Source organism: Saccostrea cucullata, unplaced genomic scaffold (assembly GCF_032062105.1).
Source record: "Saccostrea cucullata isolate Sc308-1 unplaced genomic scaffold, CSIRO_AGI_Scuc_v1 ctg1417, whole genome shotgun sequence".
Lineage (NCBI taxonomy): Eukaryota > Metazoa > Mollusca > Bivalvia > Ostreida > Ostreidae > Saccostrea > Saccostrea cuccullata.
This window is the reverse complement of record NW_026934104.1, coordinates 66941-94158: the sequence shown is the minus strand read 5'-3', so window position 1 is coordinate 94158 and position 27218 is coordinate 66941. Positions and strand designations below refer to the sequence as shown.

General features: G+C 34.5%; 1 protein-coding gene across 1 annotated transcript; it reads left to right on the top strand.

Moving 5' to 3' along the window:
- The first annotated feature begins 1036 nt into the window (after nt 1–1036).
- On the top strand, nt 1037–27218 carry LOC134239956 (uncharacterized). The gene is made up of 24 exons (XM_062722088.1): nt 1037–1416; nt 5007–5104; nt 5339–5423; nt 5551–5642; nt 7147–7222; nt 7505–7567; nt 8153–8222; nt 8526–8644; nt 8939–9028; nt 9478–9558; nt 9643–9759; nt 9944–10117; nt 11274–11373; nt 17279–17439; nt 17616–17715; nt 18893–19113; nt 19205–19363; nt 19802–19898; nt 20033–20248; nt 23437–23514; nt 23656–23782; nt 26231–26363; nt 26633–26755; nt 27100–27218. Exons 1-24 carry the CDS (start codon nt 1267–1269, stop codon nt 27211–27213), a joined length of 2844 nt encoding a protein of 947 aa, XP_062578072.1. The 5' UTR covers nt 1037–1266; the 3' UTR covers nt 27214–27218.

Below are 27218 nucleotides of genomic sequence, written 5' to 3'. Positions count from 1 at the left end.
AAAAAAAAAAAAAAAAAAAAAAAAACTCGCCCAAACGTCAAAAACCTATTTCGTGGTGGTGGTGGTGGTGGGGGGATGTAGTCTATGACTTCTATTCCCTCAAATCTTTCACTTTTCGTACCCATTTCACACATATTCGCATTTACCAGGGGGGGGGAGGGTGTCAGCGTTTTCCAAGGGGGGTCCATAGTAACTTTTTTCTTGCTTTAGTATATAATAACATTTTTTTAACCTTGTAAATTCCGGGGGGGGGGGTCTGTCCCCCCGACCCCCCCCCCCCCCTCCAGATCCGCGCATGTGATATCACTTTTTTGAATAGCTGATATCACCTTTTCGAATAGGTGATATCACTTTTTGGCTGTAAATACCAAAACGGTGCCTCATACAACAAACTAAGAATCTTCATTTGACATAAAAAATCCATGAATCACTTTAATGCGGACATTATAGCAAAAAAAAAAATGCAATTTATCCTCAGTCGGACTTGAGCTCAGGTGCAGTAACGACAGAATCTCTCAGTAAGTACTGCGGAGAATTTCATCATAGTGCCCCAAATCAATTTAAACGATGAATGCGTTTCATGGAGCACTATAGTTAACTAGCCGAGACTCGTAACACCTGATTCAAAAGTGGGGAGGGGGGGCAATTAACTTCCCAGAAAATCTGACAAGCAGAAAAAACACTTATTAACTGTCCCAGATCCTGAAATTTGTCAGTAAAAATGACAAAAAAGCGACAAAAGGGGGGCTAGCATCTGAAGGAAAATACTATGCTCAGAAAAAAAGGGGGCGGACCCCATGTATCTTCCTTTGTTCCTGAGGAGCCTGGGGCCCGTTTTATAAAAGAATTTACGACAAAGACCAATAACTGTATTGTTGAATTTTTGCAATATTCATTATTTTGTTCCAAAAAAGTTATCATTAGATTTGAATGTTTGTCGTAGACATAAGTTCTTTTGTAAAACGGGTCTTACGTTTACTCTTTGGAAAACATGGATCCACGCCTGTCCGTCCAATTGAAACCGAAAGTAGAGTGGTTTTAGATCAGATACGCAAATCAACAGGAAGATCTTTAGATGTAGGCATTAGCTGACTTTTAAATGCATATAAAGGTAAATAATTTCAATTTGCAGTAATTTTAAAAGTACATAACCAATCATGTTCGTGTTTTGTGGGAATTTCTGAAAACGCACATGACAAAAATACCACGTCAGGCACGTGATACCGTAATCACAACAGAAAACACTTTCTGACTGACCTGAGAAAGATGAAGGTGCTAGCCCTGATCCTGGCATATTGTGTGGGGATAGCAGTGTCCATCCCCAGAGACGTAGTGTTCCCACCCCTAGAGGAAGGCGGGAAGAACTGGGCACTACTGGTGGCAGGTTCAAATGGCTGGGGGAATTACAGACATCAGGTGTTGTAATGTTTATTTATTGTTCCCTTTTTCTTTGTCTTTTTCATTTCCCATTTCTCCCTAAATGTTTACTGCGTGTTATTTTCATTCAGTTGAGCAAAGAAAAAGGAATTTTAAAAAAGCCTGACAGCAATTAATAATTTTGAGTTCTCTTTTGACTGAAAATGTATCGGGCCTATTCTGATTTTAAGTTCTTTTTTCATGTACATGGAGCAGGACCTATACATGCCTTTTAAGGATTTATTGATTTAGGCCTATATGACAACTCAAAGACAAATACTCAAATATTTAAATATATTTAAAGAAAGGTAATTATAGTACATTACTTGTCTGATGCATATTATTTTTTTCTACCATTCATCTTTGCGGTCATCATACTCACACATAAAAAGACATTATACTGATTATACATGTTTTACATGTCTAAAACAAATCAAAAATGTAAAGCAAGGAGGAATGGGTTGAGATACATATTGATCAGTAATCTTAAAAGAGCAGTCAGTTGAAATCATGCATTAAATATCTATAGTCTCCTATCATGTGAATTTAATTGGAAAATAATTTTTTTAAAAAATGGTTTAACTATAGTTGATTTTTCACTCATTTTAAAAAACATGCTGTCGTAAAATGAAGTTGTCCTAAAAAATTGTTAGTGAAATATAAATGTTTTTGCAGTATTATTTATGTATTCTGGATAAATTTTAGTCTAAGAACAAACACTATGCATGTAATATCCCTTATCTGAGTCATAAGATAAAGATACACAGACTGAAGATTAATTTTATGCAAAACTTCTGATAAACCTATCCCAGTACCTGTTACAAGGTTAATAAATATCTTATCGTTCCAATGTGTGATGAAAACTGATACGTACTGTTAACCTTCTATGCTAATGAAGGAACCATATAAAATATAGCATGTGATATTGTTTTTAGTACAAGTTCAATATCAAAATTAATTCAAGAGCATAATAAATGCATGATTTAAACTGACAGAGACATAACAATGATGTGAAGGCTATTTATAGTTTGTTGAAGAGTATTTACTGGAATATTAAAAAGGCATTTGGTAAGAAAGGTGCACCTCAATACATTTCTATAATTGCATACCGTATATACTCGCCTATAAGTCGGTCCGCCTATAAGTCGGTTGTATTTAATAAGCTTTCATTTCAGATGGACTGATCTCATATAAAACCTTACTTTTGATAGCTCGCCTATAAGTCGGACAATGAGTTTAAGACCAGAGATTAACTCCCAAAAAACCGACTTATAGGCGAGTATATACGGTACTTTAACTGCAATAACAAGAAGGAAATAAAACAGTCCAATGCACATCATACTTGAACAAAAGTTTGATACCCCAAAAGCTATATCCTAAATACACTTTTACATGAGGATGTTGCTAAAAGCTTTCAATTAAAAAAAAAAAGAGATTTCCTGACTTTCTTTCTTTACTTTCCTGTTCTTTCCTCTCTGTACTTTTCTCCCAACTCTCCACCACTTTTCTTTTCTGAGGCACACCCTCTTCAAGAGTTCTAGCTGTTTCCCTGCCCTCCTTCCCTCTTAACTTTTTTCACTCCATTAAAGACCATTCCTTTATTTCGTTTTGAAAATTTAAAAATTTCAGCTTACAGGCTTATACATGTTTGGCATGAAATTTATGTAACTTGGTGGATCAAATCAAAATTTTTCTTAGAAATACCATATAATCGCTATTTACCACCCTGAACACTTACAAAAATGCGAAAAGGGGGAGGTTATTTTGGTTTTCTAGTTACAATTTTTATGTCATATTTTTACTTCGAAAAATCTTTTGAAAAAAAAAAATAAATTAGAGGCTGACTAAAAGATTGTCTAACTTTTCTGTAAGTTAAAATAATCCTCAAAATTATGCTATATGATTCATTTTTTTCTCCAAGTAATTAGAGACTACACAAGGAAAACAAATTTTTTAGGTAACTTTCACTTTCAGAAATATACTCAGAGACTTCAAAAACGCCTATATGAATTATAAAACAAATTCACAGCTTTGATTATCTAATATTTTGCCTAATAGATATATTGTGTTTTAAACATTTTGGCATGTATCCATATCATCGATAAACGAAATCACTCATCCGTAACTCAGCCCGTCTCACCCGTGCTCACTTTACTTAAAGCTGAACACTACTCGTAAAAACGCATAGTCCGCCATATTTCCTGTTCTTCAACGCTCTCCCTACAACCCGTATATAAGAAGCAGATCGCTTATCAGTTCAATGTATTTCACTGTAGAGATCTGACGAGTTTAGACGTACTTCTTTCACTGCCATGCTACTCGGATGCGAGAAAAATAATCAGAAATTATCAAATTTTTTCTAACAGGATAAAGGTATCATGAAAAATACAGGTCAATACATTACTTACAAACAGAAAATGCACTTAAAAACAAGAAATAAACGCAAAAAATATAAGACCACGAAAGGAGTACTTCATGTAGGCCACGAGTCTCGAGTGTGCAAGCGGGTGTAACGACATTGAACGGTTTATATACCCGTCTGACAGCGCCTATTTATGAGAAGGGTTCAGCTTTAAAGCCGTGCGCATAACAAACAGATGTCAAGATGTCTTCATTAGGCAATATCATCTTCATGCCAGGTTTATGACGTCTGCTTCAAAGTCAAAAAATGTTATAGGGCGTCATGGGAGACATATCCATCCCAGAACTGTGAGACGACGATTGAAAGAACAAGGAAAATTGTGTCAACGTCCATTGAAATGTAATGTCCTTACTCATACTTATGGCTGTTAGAGTGTCCCTCAAAATAATCAAGGATAACTTGATATTATGATTGATTGCTCCCCACACCATAACGCCACCTCCACCGAATCTGCCATGCTGAATGACACAGTTTGCAGCGTGACATTCATGTCGCCGCCTGTAAACCCGTTGTCTGCCATCAGCATGGGATAAGTTGAATTTCTGTTCATCGCTGAACACTACATCACACCAGTTTTGATGATTCGCAAACATATTCCATGCCCATATGATGCGCAATCCTGTAGACTACAAGCGGGTTGGCATTGACGTCTTTTAACCATCTTTCCAGCTCGTCCCAGACGTGTTCAATGGGATAAGGTCGGGAGATCGAGCTGGGAAAAAATGATTTTTAATATATTTCCTACATTATGAAACATAATGTACCAATGACAATAAAAACAATTTCAATAGGCGTTTTTAAAGTCCCCGAGTATACATACTGATTAGGTCATTCTTAAAATCTTATACTTTCAGAAATACTTTACATACGAGTTAACCAATAACCAGCTTTGATTTTCACTTTATTCAAATTATAGTGCAATTTCGATTTCCCGAGAACTGAAAAAGGCTGAGGGGGGCGCTTATAGGGGCAGGGGCGGTTAATAGTGATTATACGGTATAAACTTTAAAATGTTTGGTTTCTTGTTTTCATGTACATGTAGTTCAAGATTTGAGAAGCAGCACTGTAAGGTGTCACTGTAAGCAAAATAAGAGAGATATGAATTGAAACATAATCAACAACAACAAAAAAATATTGTGCGAACACATTTTAAATGTACTTTTTTCAGTCTGATGTTTGTCATGCATACCAAATCCTGAAAAATCATGGAATTCCTGATGAACAAATTGTTGTCATGATGGTAGACGACATAGCAGATAATAAAGAGTAAGCGTTAGTTAACAAGAAAGACACCATAATATCCATGAAATTGGCAACATGCAAACATAAACATTTTTACTTACAAACATCATTCAATTAAAGCAAGCTTACATGTATATATACATTTATAAACAACTTCATGCTAGTACGAAAGTTATGGAAATAACATGTCACTGAAGTAATGTCATGCTGTTAAATGATTCATCTTTATTAAATAATGAAAGGAATAATTAATTTCAGAAACCCTACCCCTGGTAAGATTATAAACAGACCCGATGGAGATGACGTCTATCATGGAGTCCCTAAAGACTACACGGGGTTGGAGGTAAGGTATATTATGGACATCTACATTATTGTCTTGGATATTGATTATTTGGGGGACATATTTTAGGTAATTTTTGTGTCAAACTTGGTCTGCCTAAAAATATCCTGAGAATTTCCACTTCTTTCAGGAAGTAGTTCCAGATGTGTTCTTTAAGGTGCTACAAGGCCAGAAGGATGAACTCCTAGCTAGTGGTATTGGTTCTGGAAAAGTTATTGATAGGTGAGTGAAGATTTTTGCCCCCTGTGAGGTCTGTCTTTCTGTTTAGCTGTATTTCTGTCTGTCTGTAACACTTTTGTTTCCGAGTGACATCTGGAGAAGCTTCGAGCTTTTGTAATGAAATTTTACACAGCAACTCCCTATGGCCTATGGGCCTATTGATTTTGAGGTCAAAGGTCAAGGTAATAAATTCTGTCTGTTTTAACACGTTTGTGCAATATCTCAAGAAGCTTTTGAGCTTCTGCAGGGAAATTTTATACCCTAAAATCTTGAAAATAAGCCGCGGCTTATTTTAAGTTTTGGTAAGAAAGTGGGGGCTTATTTTCAAGACCGGCTTATTTTCAAATTGCGGCTTATTATCAATGCAAAAAACTGGTAAGAGAAGAGAGCAGTCTTGTATTCATTGGCGTTTCCCGGTGTACGTTCTTTTAGGATCATCTACTTTATATTTTGAGAATGCCGATCCCGAAAAGTTAATTTCATTGTATACAGCATATGAATTTACATGAAATATAGACTTGTTTTAAAAAAGTAAAAATAATATATAAGATATCCGCTTGCAATTGAATTACTTGATAAATTAATCAAACAAACACATATTTAAACAACTCAATTTTACGGTACATTGAAATGTAATTACTACCAAGCCCTGCCGATCAGCAGGTTCTTGCCTCGGGCAGTATTACCTGGCAGTTAAATGCTTTACAAACAAAAACTTCCTTTTATCCATTTACTTATTTAATCATTACCACCTTATAACACATCGTTAGCTTGTACAGGTCTAGATGAGATAATTATTGTTTTGACAATTTCATGAAAAAAAATCACCATTTTAGCTGGTTCCGCAATTAAGTTTTTTAGCCAGTAAAAATTGGTAAAGGTTAAATGAATTAAAGAAAGATAACGTTTTATTTTGCACAGTAAATAAATATCGTCAACGTTTTCACTCTTCAAATTTTTAAGACGAGCAAATCGTCTTTCCTAAATGGCATTGTCATGACCGGCTTATTTTTCAAAACAGGCTTATTTTCGAGTAATTTTTAATGTAAGAAATAGATGGCTTATTTTCAAAACCGGCTTATTATTAAATCCGTCTTATTTTCAAGATTTTAGGGTATCTATGGCCTAAGGATGACCCCTTTTTATTTTGAGATCAAAAGGTTAAGACTCAAGACTTATACATTCTTTGTGGGTGTAAAACTTTCATTTCTGGTCGATATCTCAATTAAGGGAAGAGCTTTTAAGCTTTGCCATGAAATTTTGTATTTTAACTCCCTATGGCCTGTGTGTCCTTATTAAAGTGTCTGCCCCCCTCCCCTCCCACTTTGAACCCCCCACCCCCTAGGTTCTTGAAATCAACTTGTTTGGTTTGAATTTTGACCTTGCATTTATCAAACATTTACTTGCTACAGTGATATGTGTATTGAGATTTTAGGAAAAAAAATGTTTTAAGATGTAAAGTTTTCTTTGTAATATGCTAATTGATTCATTGATTCTGATGTTGTAGTGGCCCAAAGGACAATGTCTTTGTTAACTTTGTAGACCACGGTGGTCCTGGTATTATTGCATTTGGACGCAAATTTGTAAGTGCATATAGGACTTTAACATACTATTTTTTTTCCATTTTTTTTTCTACATAAATGTAATATAATAATTGAAGTGTTTGAGAACTGTACATGTATATGACTAGCATATTTTAATTTCAAAATGGGTAAACTCACTTGCTAAGTCAGATAAGAGATATATGCTATTTGTAAAATTAATTATTTATCACTGTCTGATATGGAAAAAAAGAACAACTGTATAGCATTGAGTGTATTTGAAAAAAAAAACCCATTAATGTGTTGATTACTGTAACATTATAGCTTCATGCCATGGACCTCATAGAAACCTTGGATAACATGCATAAAGAGAAAAAGTTTGCAAAGGTATTTTGAAGGATTTTCTAACTGGTTTATCTTGTGTTTCAATACTGTTATGTAATTTGTATTTCAATACTATTATGTAATGAATTTAGAATGTTTTGGTTATATGTTTACCATCTTACAAGAAATTGTTGTTCCCACAGATAATATATTAACAGTGATGACACTGAAAAATGAGTAAAGAAGTGGGGTTGATTGTTATTTTGGATTTCTTCATGTATATCCAGTTTTAAAAGTATTTTAAGTGAACAATGGTTTTATTGTTAGTGAAGAAGGTGGTTATAAAATGAGATGTAGCAAATTAATTGAATCTTAAAAGTCTGTAATGCAAAGGTAAAAATGATTGCTATTTAAAACTTTATAGTCTGGGAAATCACATTTTTCATGGGCAGTTCTTTGCTGTTTTTGGTGATAAATTCCTGTCCTCCACAAATTATTCAAGTTTTAGACTATCAAGTTTGTCTGCCAACCCCAAATGAACGAAATTCTGAAGATTTTTTTTCAATATTTTTCTTTAAACCACAGCATCGATGAAAGATACTAAAAATATAACTTCTTAATTTGCACACATTTTGTACTTGCTTTCAGCTGCTGTTTTACTTAGAAGCCTGTGAATCAGGCTCTATGTTCCAGTATCTACTGCCTAAAAATAAAAACAGTAAGTGACCAGCAATTTTTTTTAATCATATTGTTTGTAGAATTTTTCTAAGCACTTGGCAGCTGTCTACCTGTAAATTAAGCTAAACTTTATAAATTATTGTTGAAATATATCTAAACATGCCTCCTTCTCTCTCTCTCTCTCTCTCTTGATCTCCCTGTTCATTCCATGTATCTCGCTCTTTCATTTTTTGCCCTCTTTCTTATTTCTTAATGTCTGTCCTTTTGTTGGTTCCTCCTTGCATTTCTTCCTCTCCCTATCTCTGACCTGCCTTTCACTATCTCTGTGTTAATGTTATTACAGTTCTGGCTGTGACAGCCTCTAATGCCACTACCTCATCCTATGCCTGTTACTTTGATAAGACAAGGAAGACCTTTCTGGGGGATGTTTTTAGTGTTAAATGGATGGAAGACTCTGATAAGGTCAGTTTACTTTCTCTTCACAGGTTCTTGAAGAAAATATTTGAAGCTTAAGAAGCACCCTAGTGCTTACATATTTATTTTCAAGAGTTGAAAGATGAAGATAAATTTGAATTGATAATATTCAATGTTAGTCAGGATAGGAGAATTTATCATCAGATTTCCTCAAAGCTTCCCCTTGGCTAGTTCAAGCTCAATTCATACAGGCTACATGTCATCTTCATGATTAGAACTAGGAAAAAAAATAGTTCTCTATCAGATTTTTAATTTCCTGTTTGTCTAATGATGTTTTGACAGGAAAATCTAAACAAGGAGACAATTGAAAAGCAGTTCAAGATTGTCAAGAAGGAGACTAATACCAGTACTGTCTGTCAGTATGGAGACCTGGTAATAATGCTCACTTAATACATATACAATGTACACGTTTAGGAAGATAAAGATAAGAACTCAGCCAAATATAGATAGTCTGTATTAGTAAATATTGATTGAAATCACATGAAAAAAAACCACAAACAGTACTTTGTAAATGGTTTGCAAATCTAGGTCTCAGTGTCCCGATTCATACATATAAAATCTACATTTAAATTTTTTATAGAGCAGAACAGAACCTGCTTCATGGTCAGTGAATCACACAGCTCACCAGAATGATGTTCACTAAAAGCTCCATATTTTATAGATGGTTTAAGAAATAATGAATTGAAAAAAAATCAAAATGGAACAAAAATGGACTTATTTAGGAAATAAATATACAAGAAAGGCATACTACAATGTACATTGTAATTAGTGTTTATGATGTTGAATCCATGGATATAATGATCCTTCTGTTGCTCTTTCAGAAAATGGACTCTTTAATGGTGGCAGAATTTCAGGGATCAGGCCAGTCCAATCAAGTTGTTTTACCCATTCCTGACCCAAATGTAGGTCAAAAGTAAACATAGAATGAACATTGGAAATGTTTGCTTAAAATGTCCACATTTACAAAACTGTTTCTTTATTCCAAGGTTGGAGCAGTACCTTCAGAAGATGTTGATCTGCATATCAATATGAACTTGTTCAAACTGGCAACAACAACTGAAGAGAGAAAATACTACTCCGAAAAAATAGCCCAGGAATCCATAGTAAGTCGATGGAGACCTGAGTGTTTTGCCTCCTTTTTATCTATTAATCAAATACATGTAATGGTTTTACTTTGCATTTACATAAATATATTGTATGCATATACATAAAAAAAATATAAATGACTCTTAATGCTACCATTTTGTTTGGAAGACAAGTTTATGGCATAAATTACTATTTCTATAGAGACGAGGAAAAGTTGCACCCCTTATACAGAAGATTGTTTCCATAGCAACAAACAATAACAACAAACAGGTTGAGAGGATCCTGAAGGCGCGGATGGGTTTGTTTAGGAATGAGTGTTATAAGGCAGTGGTAGAGCATCTGGCTGACACCTGTCCCCAGCTAGAACTGAGAGAGGTGGGTCCGCATTACACAGAAGTGTATCCAGCTTCAGCAGTTTTTGTTTTTAAAGATTTGTAAATAATCACAAAAAACCTTGTTCTCCTCCTTATGCACCCATCTTAAGTTGTAATAAGTGGCATACATTTGAAGACAAGGGATTTGTCTATAAGTACATGTAAGTGCAGATATAGAGTTTGATGGTCTGGAAAAAATTGGGATGGATGACCAGAGAGCTGAGGTGCCATCTGTTGAAAAAGTGTTCATTTATTGTGAACAAAGATGTGCGCTGTTTCTCCATTGTTTCTCAGTATTATTAAGCTGCCATCTCAGAATGCTACATGTACTAACTTTGTGATTTGATCATATTACCACCCGCTTGAAAAGTGGGTGGGTATATAGTAATCGGGATGTCCACCTGTCCATCTGTTATGCTTTGGGGTACCCATCTCTTATCCGCAACTCCTCTCATACCACTGAATGAAATTTGATGAGACTTTCAAAGAATCTTTAGTACATATTGCAATTGTGCACCTATTTTACTTTTTGATCCAACACATATTTTGGGTTTCCCATAGCAAAACATGGACACTGCCATTATATTCATATGGGAGGCATAGGGTATCATTTAGTAAGCTCATTGCTCACAGTACTTCTAGTTTTTTTTTACGACTTTCATAACATTTCCCACAGAATCTACATTTACATGTAAGAATATGGCTTGCCAAATTGTCTTTCAGTCCAAAATGACAATATCATTAGACAAAAGTTTTTATGGTCATAATTTCAGGCTCAATAGGACAATTAAAACAATTGTGGGGAATGTTTATTGTGGGAATAGTAAATAAAATGTTGCAGGAGAACAGAGTAAGTAAAAATTTGAGATGACAACTTAAATACATGTATATTGGGATAAATCATGAAAAGGGCACTTACTTTTGTGTGCAATAAATATGTACCTTTTCTCTTGTTGGCACTGTAGCTGTCTGATTGTTCATCCCATATTTTCAGACCAATGAGCTACAGACCTATGGCTAGTTCCTAAGAAGTTCATTTCCAACTCCATGCTTCTCCCAATCCCATCATTTAAGATTTTGCATTTTGGTTCTCTTTTGCTTCTGAAACACTTTTAGGAATATTTGTGAAGTTTTTTTTTTCAATTCTTCTATTTTAGCAATTTGGATATGCTCTCAAACACCTGTATGCCTTTGTGAACCTATGTGAAGAGAGTGTGCCAACTGACACCATTCTGGAAGCCATCACAAAGGGATGCAGCCAATAAACATTGCCGATTCTCCTGCTGAATATTCAGACATTCCAGTCCACAAAAAACGTGCTAATCAAAAATTGTATCATGTTTGTATCGTAACTTGTGACTTAAGCTTCTGTGATAAAAGAAATGTCTGTATTTAATCAGAGTGATATATTTTTAATTCAAACCACATTATTGCTTCTGTATTGTTATTTAAGTTTAAGTGATGGTTGTTATATTTTGTAGACTACTTTTTCTTCAGTGTTTGCAAAATACAGTGCAATTTTTAGTGCTAGCTGAATACATATATTTCCCGGTTATTTCATGATTGTTGATTTGTTGCCAAGGCTTAATGTAGTTGTGAACCTTCTCAAGTTAAATAAATATTTTACAGTAAGATCAGTTTTGTTTGTTTTCAGGTCAAGAATTGAAAAACATCATGGATCGAAAATATTATTGTGAACTATATTTAACTCAGAATAACTTAATTTTGCAAACCATGACATTATTTTTTTAAACAACAGAATTAAAACAAAACCAGTGAATTTTAATAGTAAATTAAAGGTTATTTTTCACAGGTAATTAATGGCAATGTAGTTTGTCCCTTCATTAATGGGCTGGAAGGGAAGACGGGCTTCTGTGGTTGTTGAAATAATTTACAGAACTTTTATAATCCTAAACAAAAATTATATTATGATGGCAAAGCATAATGAACAGTTCGTAATATTGTATAAACATTAATATGTAAAGTTAACAAATGACTTCCTTAATAAGTGATTCAATTAATGCACTGTAGCTCATTATTCTTACTGATATGGAGAGGCACATACAGAGTTGATGTAGGCTTTAGCTATCCATATCTCTAAGAATGTATATTCTCTAAGGATGTAGGCTATGCCTTTCCACATTTCTTAGGATGTAGGGTTTCCACATTTCTTAGGATGTAGACTATGCCTTTCCACAACTCTAATGATGTAGGCTATGCCTATCCATACCTCCAAAGTCTATGTCTATCCACATCTCTAAGAATTAGGTGATATCTGTCTGTAAGGATGTAGACTACGCCTGTCCATATATCTAATGATGGAGGCTATGTCTATCCACATCTCAAGGAAAGTAAACAATGACTATCCACATCTCTAAGAATGTAGATTATACCTGTCCACATCTCTAATGAAGTAGGCTATATCTTTCCACATTTCTAAGGATGTAGCCTATGTCTTTCCACATCTCTAAGGATGTAGGTTATGTCTGTCCACATCTCTAAGGATGTAGACTACACCTTTCCACATCTCTAAGATGTTAGCTGCAGATCTGTAGTGTGATGGTTTTATATATTTGTCTTTGACCATAACGCTACAGATCCCGTAATGCAAAAAGGTGCAATTTACGGCGCAATATTTTTTGGGGAGATTTTCTTCACTTTTCAGCATCGGTCAATCAACTACCTTTCACTCCCTAATTTTAGACACATTCTGTAGCCAATATGTATATTTTATCCACCTCCCAACCATTTATAGTTGTCTCTACAGGCAATAAACTCGCTTGAAAAGAATATTCAGCAATCTAACAAATAATTTTAATCAATCGAGTTTATCACCTGTAGAGACGACTATTAAGGATTGGGAGGTGAATAAAATTATACAGATTAGTTAAATAATGTGCATAGAATTAGGGAGTGAAAGGTAGTTAATTGACCGATGCTGGAAAGTGGAGAAATTCCCCCCAAAAATGCGTAAAAAATATTGCGCCGTAAATTGCACCTTTTTTGCATTACGGGATCTGTAGCGTTATGGTCAAAGACAAATACATAAAAACCATAACGATGCAGATCTGCAGCTATAAGGGTGTAGGCTATGTCTGTTCACATCTCTAAGGAAGTAGTCTATGTATTTTCACATCTCTAAGGATGTAGGCTATGTCTGTCCACATCTCTAAGTATGTAGACTATGTATTTCCACATCTCTAAGGATGTAGGCTATGTCTGTCCACATCTCTAAGTATGTAGGCTACGTCTTTCCACATCTCTAAGGATGTAGGCTACGTCTGTCTACATCTCTAAGGATGTAGGCTATGGATATAGGCTATTTTTTCCACATCTCTAAGGATGTAGGCTACGCCTTTCCACATCTCTTAGAGTGTAGGATATGTCTATCCACATCTTTAGGATGTAGGATAATCTTTTCCCCATCTCTGAAAATGAAAACTATCCCTCCACATCTCTAATAATGTAGGCTATGCCAGTCCCTATCTCTAATAATATAAACTATGTTTATCCACATCTCTAATAATGTAGGCTACACTGGTCCCCATTTCTAAGGATGAAGGCTATGCCTTTCCACATCCCTTAAGAATGTAGACTTTACCTGTTACCTACACCAGACTACATCTCTATGGATGCAGTCTATGCCTGTCTATATCTCTTAAGACATAGGCTATGTCTATCTACATATCTAAGAATGTAGTCGATACCAGCATAGATGTAGACTATGCCTGTCAATATATCTAATAATGGAGGCTATGTCTATCCACTTCTTGATGAAAGTAAACAATGCCTATCCACGTCTCTAATGAAGAATATACCTGCATGCATGTCCACATCTGAAAGTCAACATGATGTAGGCTATGCCTGTCCAGATTTCTAAGAACGTAGAACTGCCTGTTCACACCTCAAATGATATAGGCTATCCCTATCCACATCTCTTAGAATATAGGCTATAACTGATCATATCTAAAGATGTAGACTATGTTTATCCACATCTCTAAGGATGACGGCTATGCTTGTCCATATCTCTAAGGATGTTGACTATGTCTATCTACCTCTCTAAGGATGTGGGATCTCAAAGCATGTTGAACTGCCTGTATACACCTCTAATGATATAGGCTATGCCTATCCAGGTCTCTTAAAATATAGGCTATGCCTTACCGTATCTCTAAAGATGTAGGCTATGTCTATCCACATAGTCTCTAAGCTATCCACATCTCTAATAATGTAAGCTATGCCTACCTATCTTCCTCTCGAAGGATACAGACTATGCCTGACAACATCTTTACGGATGTAGCTATGCCTGTCCAAATTTCTAAGGATGTTGGATATGACTATATACCTTTTTAAGGATGTAGGCTATGCCTTTTCACATCTCTTAAAATGTAGCACTGCCTGTACACACATCTAATGATACAGGGTATCCCTATCCACTTCCCTTAGGATATAGGTCATGCCTGATCATATCTTTAAAGATGTAGGCTATGTCTATCCATATCTCTAAGGATGTAGGCTTTGCCTGTCCATATCTTTAAGGATGTTGGCTATGCTTGTCGATATGTCGAAGGACATAGGTTATGCCTTTCCATATCTCAAGAATGTAGGCTATGCCTTTCCACGTCTCTAAAGATGTCTTTCTATATTTCTTAGAATGTAGGATATGTTTTTGTATATCTCTAAGGACGTAGACCGTGTCTTTCTGCATCTCTAAGGATTTAAGATATTTCTATATGTCTGTTCATCTTTTCGAATGTAGGCTATGCCTTAATTTCCACATCTCTAAGGATGTAGGCTATGTCTATGTCCATTTCTTAACTATTTAAGGTACATTATCCCGCTTCAGACAAATTTGTCGATTACTGATTGGATAAAAGCTAATCACGTGACGCCCTGAAATTTTCCGTATTACGTCTCCGTCGAGGCGTAATATGAAAATCGGGCACGCGATTCCGTTCGAAGCGTTGTTATTGTAAATAAAAATGGCGGCTAAGAAACGGTTAACGTAGGTAGTTTAGTTAAATTTCTTGTTACGATATTTTATGTTGATTGTTATTGGATTAAAACTAATATTTTCATAATGTGCACAAATATTTTTGTTTATATTGAAAAAGGTCTTCAGCGGGATAAATTCGTTACAAAGTCAGTTAGTGACCTAATACGGATTCATACAGGGTGTGAAATGGAAATCCGTATTGGGACTGTGTAACTAATAATATATTTTTGCCAAAATTAATCTGGAACCACAACTGTAAATTAGTTTTGTTTTTCAAGTAGATCTATAATATACACTGACAAAATTATTGGCCAGGGTTCACAGCTCAGTTACATTAAGCATTTTCCAGCACTTAAGATAACTTTTAAACACTATTGGACAATACAATCATGCCAAGAAAATATTAAACAAAAATATTGACTGGAGCGTCCAAATTAGGAGTGTCTGTCTGTAACCTTTAAAAGGCTAATCAACAAAAAAAAAAATCCGTAATATCTTTATAAAATTCAAAACACTTATTTTTATTAAATGATACAAGATACGAGAAGGTAGATATTATGAAAGCTAAATAGGTACTTCTAGTCGCATTCTCTGAAATCTTGTGCGAGAGAGAGAGAAAGAGAAAGAAAGAGGGGGAATGAGAGAGAAGAGTCTATTACAGTGCGACATTTAACTCCGGACACGACATTTGTTCGGACTTTCGCCAACCACTTTTCCAAAGATACATGGAAACCATTTATGTCATCTGGTGGAATTTTTTTAATTGCACAACATGGACTAACCTTTACACGTGAATATCTTCTAGTTTAAAAGATAATATGTTTTACGGTGTGACCGTTGGGGCGAGCGCAGTTGTACCATCAAAAACACTTGAGATCAGCCACTTCGAACGTCAAGCCGCACGAGATATCTTGACTACCTGTGACGTCATACGACGTCACAAAGCTCGTCGGGGCTTACGGAGTCTGCCGAGCGTCTGTTTGAAACTATAGAACAAGTGCAATTTTTGTCGAAAAACATTGCAGAGTTATTTCTTGTTTCTTTGAAAGATTTCTACAAACTGAAAGTCTGATATATGCTTTACGTTATTATTTATTTATTTATTCGGCAATATTCGCGCAAAGGACATTGGGTAGTGCAGGAATTCTGGGAATGTTGCACAGAGAAATTTGGCTGACGTATGTACAGATTTCAATCCGAATTTCCTCTGTTCTTACACGTTAGTCTATTGAGCTCGCTTCGCGACGCTCGCTGCGATCGCTATTACACCTGCAAACAAGAAATCCCATGGGATCATGGTGGGATTTTCTCTCCTAACCAATATCCCACCATTATTCTATGGGAGAAAAATGAGTTCTGTGGGATTTTTTCTCCTACAGAATCAAAACTCCCATTTTTAACCTTACATGGGATTTTTTATCCCATAATTTGTGAAATGGGACAAGAAGTTCTATAATTGTCACAACTAGGATTAAAAGTTCTCTATCAAAATGATTTATAGAAGATTTTATCCTACAGGAAAATGGAAATTGTTTTTATCTCTTTAATTTTTCCCTTTGACAATTTCAGTCCTAGCTCTTTCAATTTATCATTTGACGTTTAGAAAGTACTTGCTATTGCAAGCAAAATAATAGCAGTATATAGATGGAAACAATGTACAGAAAAATTATACAGAAGATTTCGTTATCCTCTCTTTACCTTAAAGTTGTATCTAGGGCCTTTACATTATGAATTTTATTTTGTTTTTAGTTAAATGAGACGATAAGGGTAATAAAACGTGCCGACAAGTGTTATCATCTCTTTGGGTAATGATGTAGATGGGCATTAAATCGGAGTTTATTAGTATTCAAGAGTAAGGCCCGCATGGTACACATGATAAGTAGAATACTAAAGCTAACGCTCAGGTACAACACATACAATCATGGCTCGGTGGATAGTTTTGTTTCTCTGTTTCGGTGAGTTGAATTTCTTAAAACAGTTAAAAGTAATCAAATTTTTGCAAATTAGAAATCGTGATTTCAAATGCAAAGTGTTAACGCTCTTTTTTTTTAGAGGGGGGGGGGGTGGTTACTTTATCTCAATATTTTTAATTATGAAAATATTGTCATAAATAATAAAGTTTAAAATTTAATTAATTAATCTATGTAGTATTTTCTTTCTAATTAAAAGGTTTAGGTGAATGTGTTTACAAGCGATGGCTGTCCAATACAAACTTTGGGAACCCTGCTAACTGGAACGCCGGTCGTCCGCCGTGTGGTAACGATGTGGCGGTCATACACGAAGAGAGTGCCGCAGTGTTCCTGCAAGTGAACACCACAGTTAAACAACTGGTAAATGATTTACGAATTGTGATATAAACCGATTTTTTGATAAAATAGAAGAATTTTGTTCTTTGCGACTTTAAAATGAATATTGTAAAATTTCTGACGCTAAAATACATATAATTTTTTTTAAGACAAACATGTTAAAAAATATCAGAACTTCAAATATTTCCGTTTCCGTTCAGGTGATGCCTATGAACGGCGAGGTAGTGTTCGGATCAAATGCTATTTTAGGATTTAGTGAGCAGCCAGATCACAGCGCCAGCTGTACGCCCTATAGTTCCGGTATGGTTCAGAATCTATGTGATGTTGTAACTGTCATTTTATGTTTCCAATTTATTTAGTGATTCCATTTTAAAAAGTTCGTAGGGAACTGGTCGTTTGGTCGTTCAGACTTTATGCTTATTGTAATAATTTTTTGTTTAAATTAAGTCAAACATGAAAGTCAAGCTCAAGGGTAAAAAATTATAGCATGCTCGGAAACATCTTGTTACAGGCGATGTTGATTAAAAAAAATATGAAAGCCATATCTCTTCTCTATCAAAAGTTATAAGGAAAGATAGCATTTTTGAAAAGTAGGTCAAATTCAAAGTTAAGGTAAAGGGGCAGAAAATCATAGTGTAGAAAATTTAGAAAGGTTCTGTACATGTAACTGGTAATACACGTGAGATAATTATATGAAAGCCCTATCTCTTCTCATTCCGAAGTTATGACGAAGGTTAATCTTTTTAGAAGTAGGTCAACTTCAAGGTCAAAGTCATGGACTAAAAAATCCTAGGTAGAGTTTTTAGAAAGGTCTTGTCACAGGTAAAACACATATGAAAAATAAAAACCCTATCTTCTTTAATTCAAAAGTTATGACCAAGGTTAAAGTTTTTGAAAAGTAGGTCACACTTCAAGGTGAAGTCACGGGATCAAAATCATAGTGTATTTAGAAAGGTCTTGCTACAAGTAATGTATAAGCCTACTTTTTCTTTTTTCAAAGTTATGGCATATTTAAAGTTATGTTTTTAAAAATGCAAATTAGGTAAAACTTCAAGGTCAAGGGGTCAGAAATCATATATATTTGTAAAGGTCTTGTCACAGTCAATGTACTCGTATATGTATGACATGAAAGCCCTATCGTTTCTCATTCAAAAGTTATGACCAAGATTAAATTTTTGAATTGTAGACCAAGCTTCAAGGTCATAGAGTAAAAAATCCTAGTGTATTTAGTAAGATCTTGTCTCAGGTAGTACACATATGAAATATGATTTTAAGCCCTATCTTTTTTCAATCATAAGTTAAGACTAAGGTTAAGTTTTTGAACAATAGGTCAAATTCCAAAGTCAAGGTTACGGGGTAAAAAATCGTAGTTTTTTTTTTTTTTAGAAAGGCCTTGTCACATGTTTTACACATGAAAGCCCTTCCTTATTTCCATCTAATCGTGATTAATTATAAAATTAATGTTTTTTTTTTTTAGATGTTGAGTTTAATGTTACATACCCCAGAGACTGGTTAGATTCAAACAACTGGTGTGAAACAGACTCAGAAACGGGTAACTGTAAAACAACCCCTCGACTGGATTCCGAAAAAGTGCCATGCATGAATGATGATGTTGTTTTTCCGTCTGGAAACTCTTTCTACGTTAATGTGGAGACAGGACTAGATATCAAAATTAACACTCTAAAAATCACAGGAAAGGTAGTAATCTTTCTTGGTATCTTATATGTACACGATTTTTACATGAAACTTGTATGTTATGTATATACATTTAAAATTCTTTTATTTTTAGGCATACACAACGACAACTTTTCAATCTTTTTTGTCCACAAACCAAGGAAAAGGGATGTTTCCACCGCCCCCAAACAACGCCCAGAGATCGACCGTCACTATTCAGAGGCGCCCATGTACGGACCCCACAGGCTGTCTCTGCGGAAACAATCAGGAAGAGGTTATTATTAAATATCTGCCAAGTGTGAGACTGAAATGTTTATTGATACTTTAGCACTTACAACGGTTTTGACCTTTACCCATAGACCTTTTGACCTCCAATTAGGAAGCACGTTTCTCTGGTCACCTCCCATCTCTTTCTCAAGTCTGCATAAGAAAGGCGAAATGGTACCAAAAACTCACAGTAACTAGTCTTGAAAATTAAAATTTATCCTAGAGCTAGCATAAATAGCATCCATCATCTCTCAGATTGCGAGTTTGAGATTAAATACACTATCAAGGTCGCAAAAAATGTAAAGAATATATTAGTAGCTATAATGTTAAATTTATAGTGACTAATTGTTATATTTGTTGTCAGTCGTTATCTTTTACCTTTTCTATTTTTCAAAGTGTAGATTATAACTCCTGAATTCATGGCTTGATTTTTTCTTATAAATAGATGCTGAATCGTATTTGTGCAATACAACAAAAGAGATGCTCCAAAGCTCAATGCCGAACGCCATTGCGGCCACTAGGACATTGTTGCGACATGTGTGGTTCGTACTCAGATTTTCAACTCCTTTTCATGCGATTCGTAAAGATGCTTTATGAAAATTAATGAAACATTCATTGAAAATTATCATCAACATAATTGTTATTGTCATCTTTCCCGGTTGTCCTTTACTTTAAGGTGGAGTTGCCGTCATGAAATACGGAACTGGCTTCCGGTTCACTACTCTAGTAAATGGTATTCACAGAAACGTTATTGACAGAAAGTCCGAGTATAAAGACATTACAATCATCACTTTCAAAGTTTATGAAGGCGGTGTTCAAATGGTTTTAATGGATGATGACGGCGTGAAAGCATCTCAGCTAGCACAAGAAATCAACACGGAGATACAGAATGGTATGGTAAATAACATCAGTAAAATAAGTATATGTATTTGCAAATTCGGTTCCCAATGCTCAGTTGAATACTCTATTTTGTGTAAAACTCTGCCTAGCTTATTTTTCACTTTCAACGGAGTTGTAGGGATATAGAACTAACGCAATGGTGTGTGTGTTTGTTTGTGGTGAATGAGTAAGTGCAGTGCAAAACGGAAGTGACGTAATTTGCTTTGGAATCGATGCTGAATGCTGCATTGGTTCATAGATATACATATGCTCTTTGCGAAGAGATGCTCCACTTTGTGGTGCCCTTGTTTTTGTTATATCTTACTTGTGTTAATGTGCTTTGGACAAGAATAGTAAAAATATGGAATATATAGAGGATATTCAATGTTTTGTAGTTGAATATGGAATTTATTTCACGAGGGGATGCTCCCCTTTGTTGTGTCCTTGTTTTTGTAACATTTTTAAAAAAAATTCTTTGATTTTTTCCTATGCCTTGTCTTTTTGTTACAGTCGCTTTCATAGTTGAGCGGTTGAATAATAATAAAACACTGTAAACATGGATTTAGCAATATATTTTTGGTAATTTTGACAGTTTTATTCGCTGTCAGAATGGTTTTTTTTATTTCCATCCTATAAAAGGAAGATTTTTTTTACAGCAATCTTTAAGGGAAATGTGTTGAAGACACACAGGATAAAATTTTGATATCCTTTCACACTGTGAATTAAAAAATAAAAAATTTTAAAAATGTAATAAATCGGGACGATCATACATTGACATACAACTTTGAATACTATAAAGGGTAATTTATGTGTTGAAACAAAGATCAAATTTGCTAGGGGCTTTGTGCCTGGAATTAAAATTTAAAACATTTGGTATCTTGATTCTTTTTTTGTCCCCCGCTTGAAAAGTGGGGGATATTAATTTGGGTTTGTCCGTCCGTCCGTCTTTCTGTCTGTCTGTAACGCTTTCGTTTCCACACGAATCATCCCTTTGAGCTTTTGCACTGAAATTTTGCATAGCAACTCCATTTTTTTGATTTTCAAAAGGTCAAAGGTCATTTTAAGCAAAGTCTGTTATAACACTTTCGCATTTTACATTTGAGCTATTTGCAATTTTTGCATAACTCCCTTGGCCTAATGCGATTTTCATAATTCAAGTAAATTTATACATTCTGTTTGTTTTTAACACTATCATTTTCGGGCGATATTTCAAGAAGATTTTAAGCTTATCAATGTAGTTTTATACCAAAACTCCCTAGGACCTCTCTCACCCCTCTCAAAGCGCACACACACAGGGGCATAGAGAGTTATGAAAAACAGGTCATTCGTAACAATTAGAACTGTTTAATAAAGGCTAAATTTCAAACACCATGGATTGTGTAAAATTTATTCTATTATATACGTATATGTGAAAAACAAAAGACATTTTCATAGTTTTTATATGTGAATTCTTAATCTAATTTTTCAAATTAATTAAAAATGAAAAATGAAAAAATCATTTACAGTGTGATAAATATTCCATATAAATTTGTTAAAGAATAAGCAATCAAATCTTTATATGCATATTGACATACATGTATTTTATTTGCTTCAGTATACATGTATACCTTTAATAATTCTACAAATTCAGTCAAAGCGGGGGACACGAATTCTCTGAATTAGCTTGTTTTTTAAATTGCTTTGTCTGATATTTACGCTTTTCTATCTATACGTTCGTTTTTAGCATCACTACAAGTCCTCTCCGTACTTTGATTTTTGATGTGTTCGGCGTCCCAGGTTAAGTTTTTTGGAGGTTTTCTAAGTTTTTTTATTTGATTAGACATGCATGAAAGATGCTTCTAATGTGTTTCACTGTACCAGTCAAAGTTTCAAAGTTTCACAGGAATGACATAATGTTTTTGGAGCAGGTTAACATTTTTGGTGCAGTTTTTGGTGTACGGAACTATAAACCCTATGTTGACCAAACTTGCATGGATGGTACATCTAAGGATGCACATAACCAGGCTTGGGCCTGCCACATTTTCCGGTTGAGTGAACATGTTAATTTTTTGTATTTTAATGTGCTTTTCAAAACTGAAAATTAGTCACTACAACTCTACATTTTTAAAACATGTTAATGTTTTTGGTACAGTGAAATCCATAAAAGCAATTTAATTGCATGTTAATAAACGTACAAGCTTCGGAAAGTTTTCTGTTGAGATATAATGTTTTTGGTGCAACCAATGAAATATTGAGAAATTTATAATTTCCTTTGAAATATATTGAACAGGTCATTTTTCAGCGGAACCGATGCCTATAATGGCTAGAAATAGCCGGTTTGGTAGACTTGGCGGATGCTGAATCTGATACATTTTCTGGTGGTCAGGTTAAAGTTTTTGATGCAGTTCATTTTAAGTAACTATGAGCTCTTTAATGACCAAACTTGCATGGATGATACATAAGGTTGAAATGGCTTCAGATGCTGTTGTCCCGTAAAATCGTGGTTTCATTTCTAATTAACTATTAGCCCTATATTGTGCAAAAAATAAACATCACTGGACTTGTTGCTGAAATTTTCACTATTAAAAAGTTTAGTACATATTTTAAGGCTTAATATACCAAACTTGCAAATTTCAAGGGATAAATATATGCTGGATTTGAAATTTTTGTGATGAAACAAAAGTTTTTATATAGTGATTTCAAAGTATGCCAAAATTTCATAAATGTTGCATTTTTAGATGTACACTTTTTGTTGGGTAATTGTGTGACTTTGCCTTATGGATTATAACGTCAACCTATGTTTTGTTTTCATGAAACAGCGTCACGTTTTATCTTTGCGATTTTCATAATGTAATATTAATATACGTATTTAGCAAAAAGAATGTTTAAGACCCCCTCCCCCGCGCACACACACTCATAGAAATGAAAAATCATTCGTAACAATGTGCAATTTTCTTGATTTATTCAATTTATCTATATGTAAAAACAAAAGACATTTCATAGTTTTTATAGTGAATTCTAATCTAATTTCAAATTAATTAAATTGAAATTTATTTTTATTAAATTTGTTGGTCCAACGAACAGCCTTGCTCTGTAAAAATCACTCCAGTCCATTTAGTTTTGATATTACCGAACTCAACTTTTTAGCCTACTACAAGTCCTCTCCGTACTTTGATTTTCTAAGGGTTGAGTTTAATTAAGGTTTTTATTTTTTTTTTTCAGATATAAATGCAGGAGGTTTTAAATACAGCATAATGAGCGTCATAACGGATACTTCATCTGGCGGTCATTCAACTTTTCAAAAGAAAATATCATATCCTAGATACATTTTTAAAACGAAAAGTGAAATCCATAAAAGCAATTAAATTCGTTAATAAGCGTACAAGAAAGTTGCTGAGATATAACAACCAATAAAATATTGAGAAATTTAGAAATTCCTTTAAATATATTCATCATTTTCAGCGGAACCGATGCCAAAGGGAGAAATAGCCGGTTTGGTAGTGGGCGGGGCAGTGATACTGGTGGTCGTTGCTCTCGCAGTCATTTTAATCTATAGACGGAAAAAGAGGTAAATAATTGAAATCTACTCAATATATAACTACTTAGCTTAATAATTTATTACATTCAAATATTTACATTCCATGCATTTTTCCTTATGAAATTCATTAGAAATCCACGACATTCAAATTTCTATAACACTCATTTCACCGTATATTTACAGTAGGAACTATATGCATTTTCTATAATCTGGGAACACCAAAATGCACAATGTTTGGATTTTAATTAAAAATTATAATCCTGTTTTTAAAAATACTACAAATGTGCTTTTAAAATTATTTTGTCACTTTTTTCCTCGCAATGTTTGTTTGCGTTATTTAAATTTGCAACGTCATCTGACGTCACAAACGGCTCTTACGTCTATTAACCGCGTCAGTTTTGAAGGGCGTTAAATTCACATTTTAAAAAAGAAGGAAAATTAGAGAATGTAAATATACGGAACATATTTTTGGCTGTCTTCCCTATAACACACCTGGCCGTTTATCATAAAACGCGCGGTATTCAATTTGTCGGCGCCATGTTTTCGTGTTAAATGTTGTAATGTTGATTTAATACAAAGAAAAAAATATTATCTTTTACCACTCATTTCGAATGCTCGTCCGTCGAAACTGCCAAAAATTAAGCAAATGGTCGTAAACTTTTGAATTTTCATTTTCTCTGCAACCACTGAACCAATTTCAATCAAATTTGGCACAAAATTGATTGTGAAATTGAATGGGGGTGGGGCCAAAACCAAAAATTAATGCAATCTTATATATTTACTAAGCAAATGATTGTAATTAGCATTATTTGTGAAATTCATGGCCCTGGGGTCAAACTTGTGCTAGGGCGGGGCTTCTATTATAAAAAAGCATTATTTCTTTGAAAATCTTTTTTGCTCCTGTGTATTAAATAAACTAACTAAGTACATAGTTATGATGAGCAAGAGTGCCTCTACCAAAATTGTGAATTTTAGCACATTCAAGCATAATATAAAAATACTTTCTTTGATTTTTCTCTGCTCCTATATTTTAAATAAACAAAAAAATAGTATCATGCACTTGTGAAATATGATATATATATACATGAATTCTTTGAAATTTTTCTCTGCTCCTGTGTATTAAATAAACTAACTAAGTACATAGTTATGATGAGCAATAGTGCCTCTACCAAAATTGTGAATTTTAGGGCCCCAGGGTCAGGGTTTCTAGTGTTAGGGCTGGGCTCTATTGATTATATAGTGAAAATACATGAATTCTTTGAAAATCTTCTTCTCTGCTCCTATGTTTTAAATAAACTAACTAAGAACATAGTTATGATGAGCAAGAGTACCTCTACCAAAATTGTGAATTTTATGGCCCCAGGGTCAGGGGTTCTGGTGTTAGGGCGGGGCTCTATTGATTATATAGTGAAAATACATGAATTCTTTGAAAATCTTCTTCTCTGCTCCTGTGTATTAAATAAACTAACTAAGTACATAGTTATGATGAAAAAAAATTGTGAATTTTATGGCCCTAGGGTCAGGGGTTCTGGTGTTAGGGCGGGGCTCTATTGATTATATAGTGAAAATACATGAATTCTTTGAAAATCTTCTTCTCTGCTCCTATGTTTTAAATAAACTAACTAAGAACATAGTTATGATGAGCAAGAGAATTGTTTTTGTCAGGGGTTCTGGTGTTAGGGCGGGGCTCTATTGATTACACATGTATAGTAAAAAACATCTTTGATTTTTCTTCTTGTGCTGTGTATTAAGCAGATGAACTACCTATATAGTTATGAGCAAAGGCCCTAATCTTCAAGAATTGTGAATTTCAAAGCCCCAGGGGCAGAGGTACCATGGAGGGGTGTGGGGGCTGTACTTATATACTGAAAATGAATGAATTGTTTGAAATCTGCTCCTTGGTATTTATCAAATATTTTTGAAAAGCAAGGATTTTTTAAAAATTGTGCAAGATTCAAGGGTTCATGTGTGGTAGAGTCACTACTGATTATTGCTGAGTATTACTGTTTGTTGAAATGCATTTTTTGTTCCCTTACCCTGCCTATGGGTATATCATTAGCAATAATGTATAGTTATGATGATCAAAATTGTAAATGCTAAAATAGCATCTGGCTTAAAACATGTCAGATTCAATCACTGCAGGAAAGTTGTTGCATAATGCTCAGGTGACCTATAAGGCCCATGGGCCTCTTGTTATTACATATGAATAATTTTGAGGTTGGGTATACATGTATGTGCACTAGCGACCCTATTTTGATCAGCAGATTTTAAACCTGTGCTATAATACAGTTAAATCTCTAGGAAAAATCTTCCGAAAAAAAGTTATTGTAACAACACATCCTGATTCAACAATAATGTATAATTAGAAATTTTGAAAGCATTTAAGTGTATTTGGTCGTTGGTTTAAAATTTAACTTTCATTATTTATTCTTTCAGTATACCTGATGATTTAGGATTTAAAGTGTTCGACAAAATCAGTTTTAAAAAACCTAATTTTCGAAAGCCTCGTGTTGAAGTTCCGCCTTCCTTTGGCTTCCGGTTTGGTGGACCGGAAAACGTGGGACCATCTCAGGGCTTTGACAACCCTATGTATGGAAATAATCCACTTGAGGTACATATATATGCAACTGGCATTTAAGTGAGACAAAAAGGGCATTAAAAAAAGACAGTTAAATATTGATCTTAGATTTTTATGAAATATAGCTCAGTCTGTAATATGAGACACTAGTAATTTATTTGATGGCGTTTAATATCCATATGACAGTCTACACCTTTGTTCTTCTGCAAATAGTAAAGGACTTTTGAATTTAATGTTGAGCACACCAATAAGTACAATTTTAAAAAGTTATTTGTTGAAATATACTTTGATTTTGTTTTCAGAACGAGAAGCCAATAGACCTGGAAATGATGCCGAGTTCCGTGCCTCTGGAACAAGAGGAACAGCCTACGTTCGATTCCTCCCGGGGATTTGACAACCCACTGTATGACACCGGGCCTCTAAATGTACGACAGTATTATATAATCCATATACATTGTAATGGGATCAAAATAATGAATGGTTTAAATAACCACTGTTACATCCACAGGCATTTGTTTGGGAAATAAATTTCAACCCATAGTCTAATTTTTATACAATCATGTACATGTACTATGGGTTAAAATTTATTTCCGAAATAAGTGCTGTGGTTACATCTTCTGAATTTGGTCATAGTGAAACAGTATTCATCCGGTTGGAGATTACCCAGTATTGTACACATTAGATCATGTTAGGTAGAGTTTACCACTTAAATATGAACCTAAATTAGCATCTTTCCCCTGGGTTTGTCATTACTTTACCTTGATTTCAGGAGTCAATGTTCACGGATCCATCCGTGGTGGAAAAAAGCTCAACAGACAAGGAATCCACACCCACAAGTTTTGTCAATCCTATTGCCATGATGGAGGAAAAAACAGAGAAATGACACAA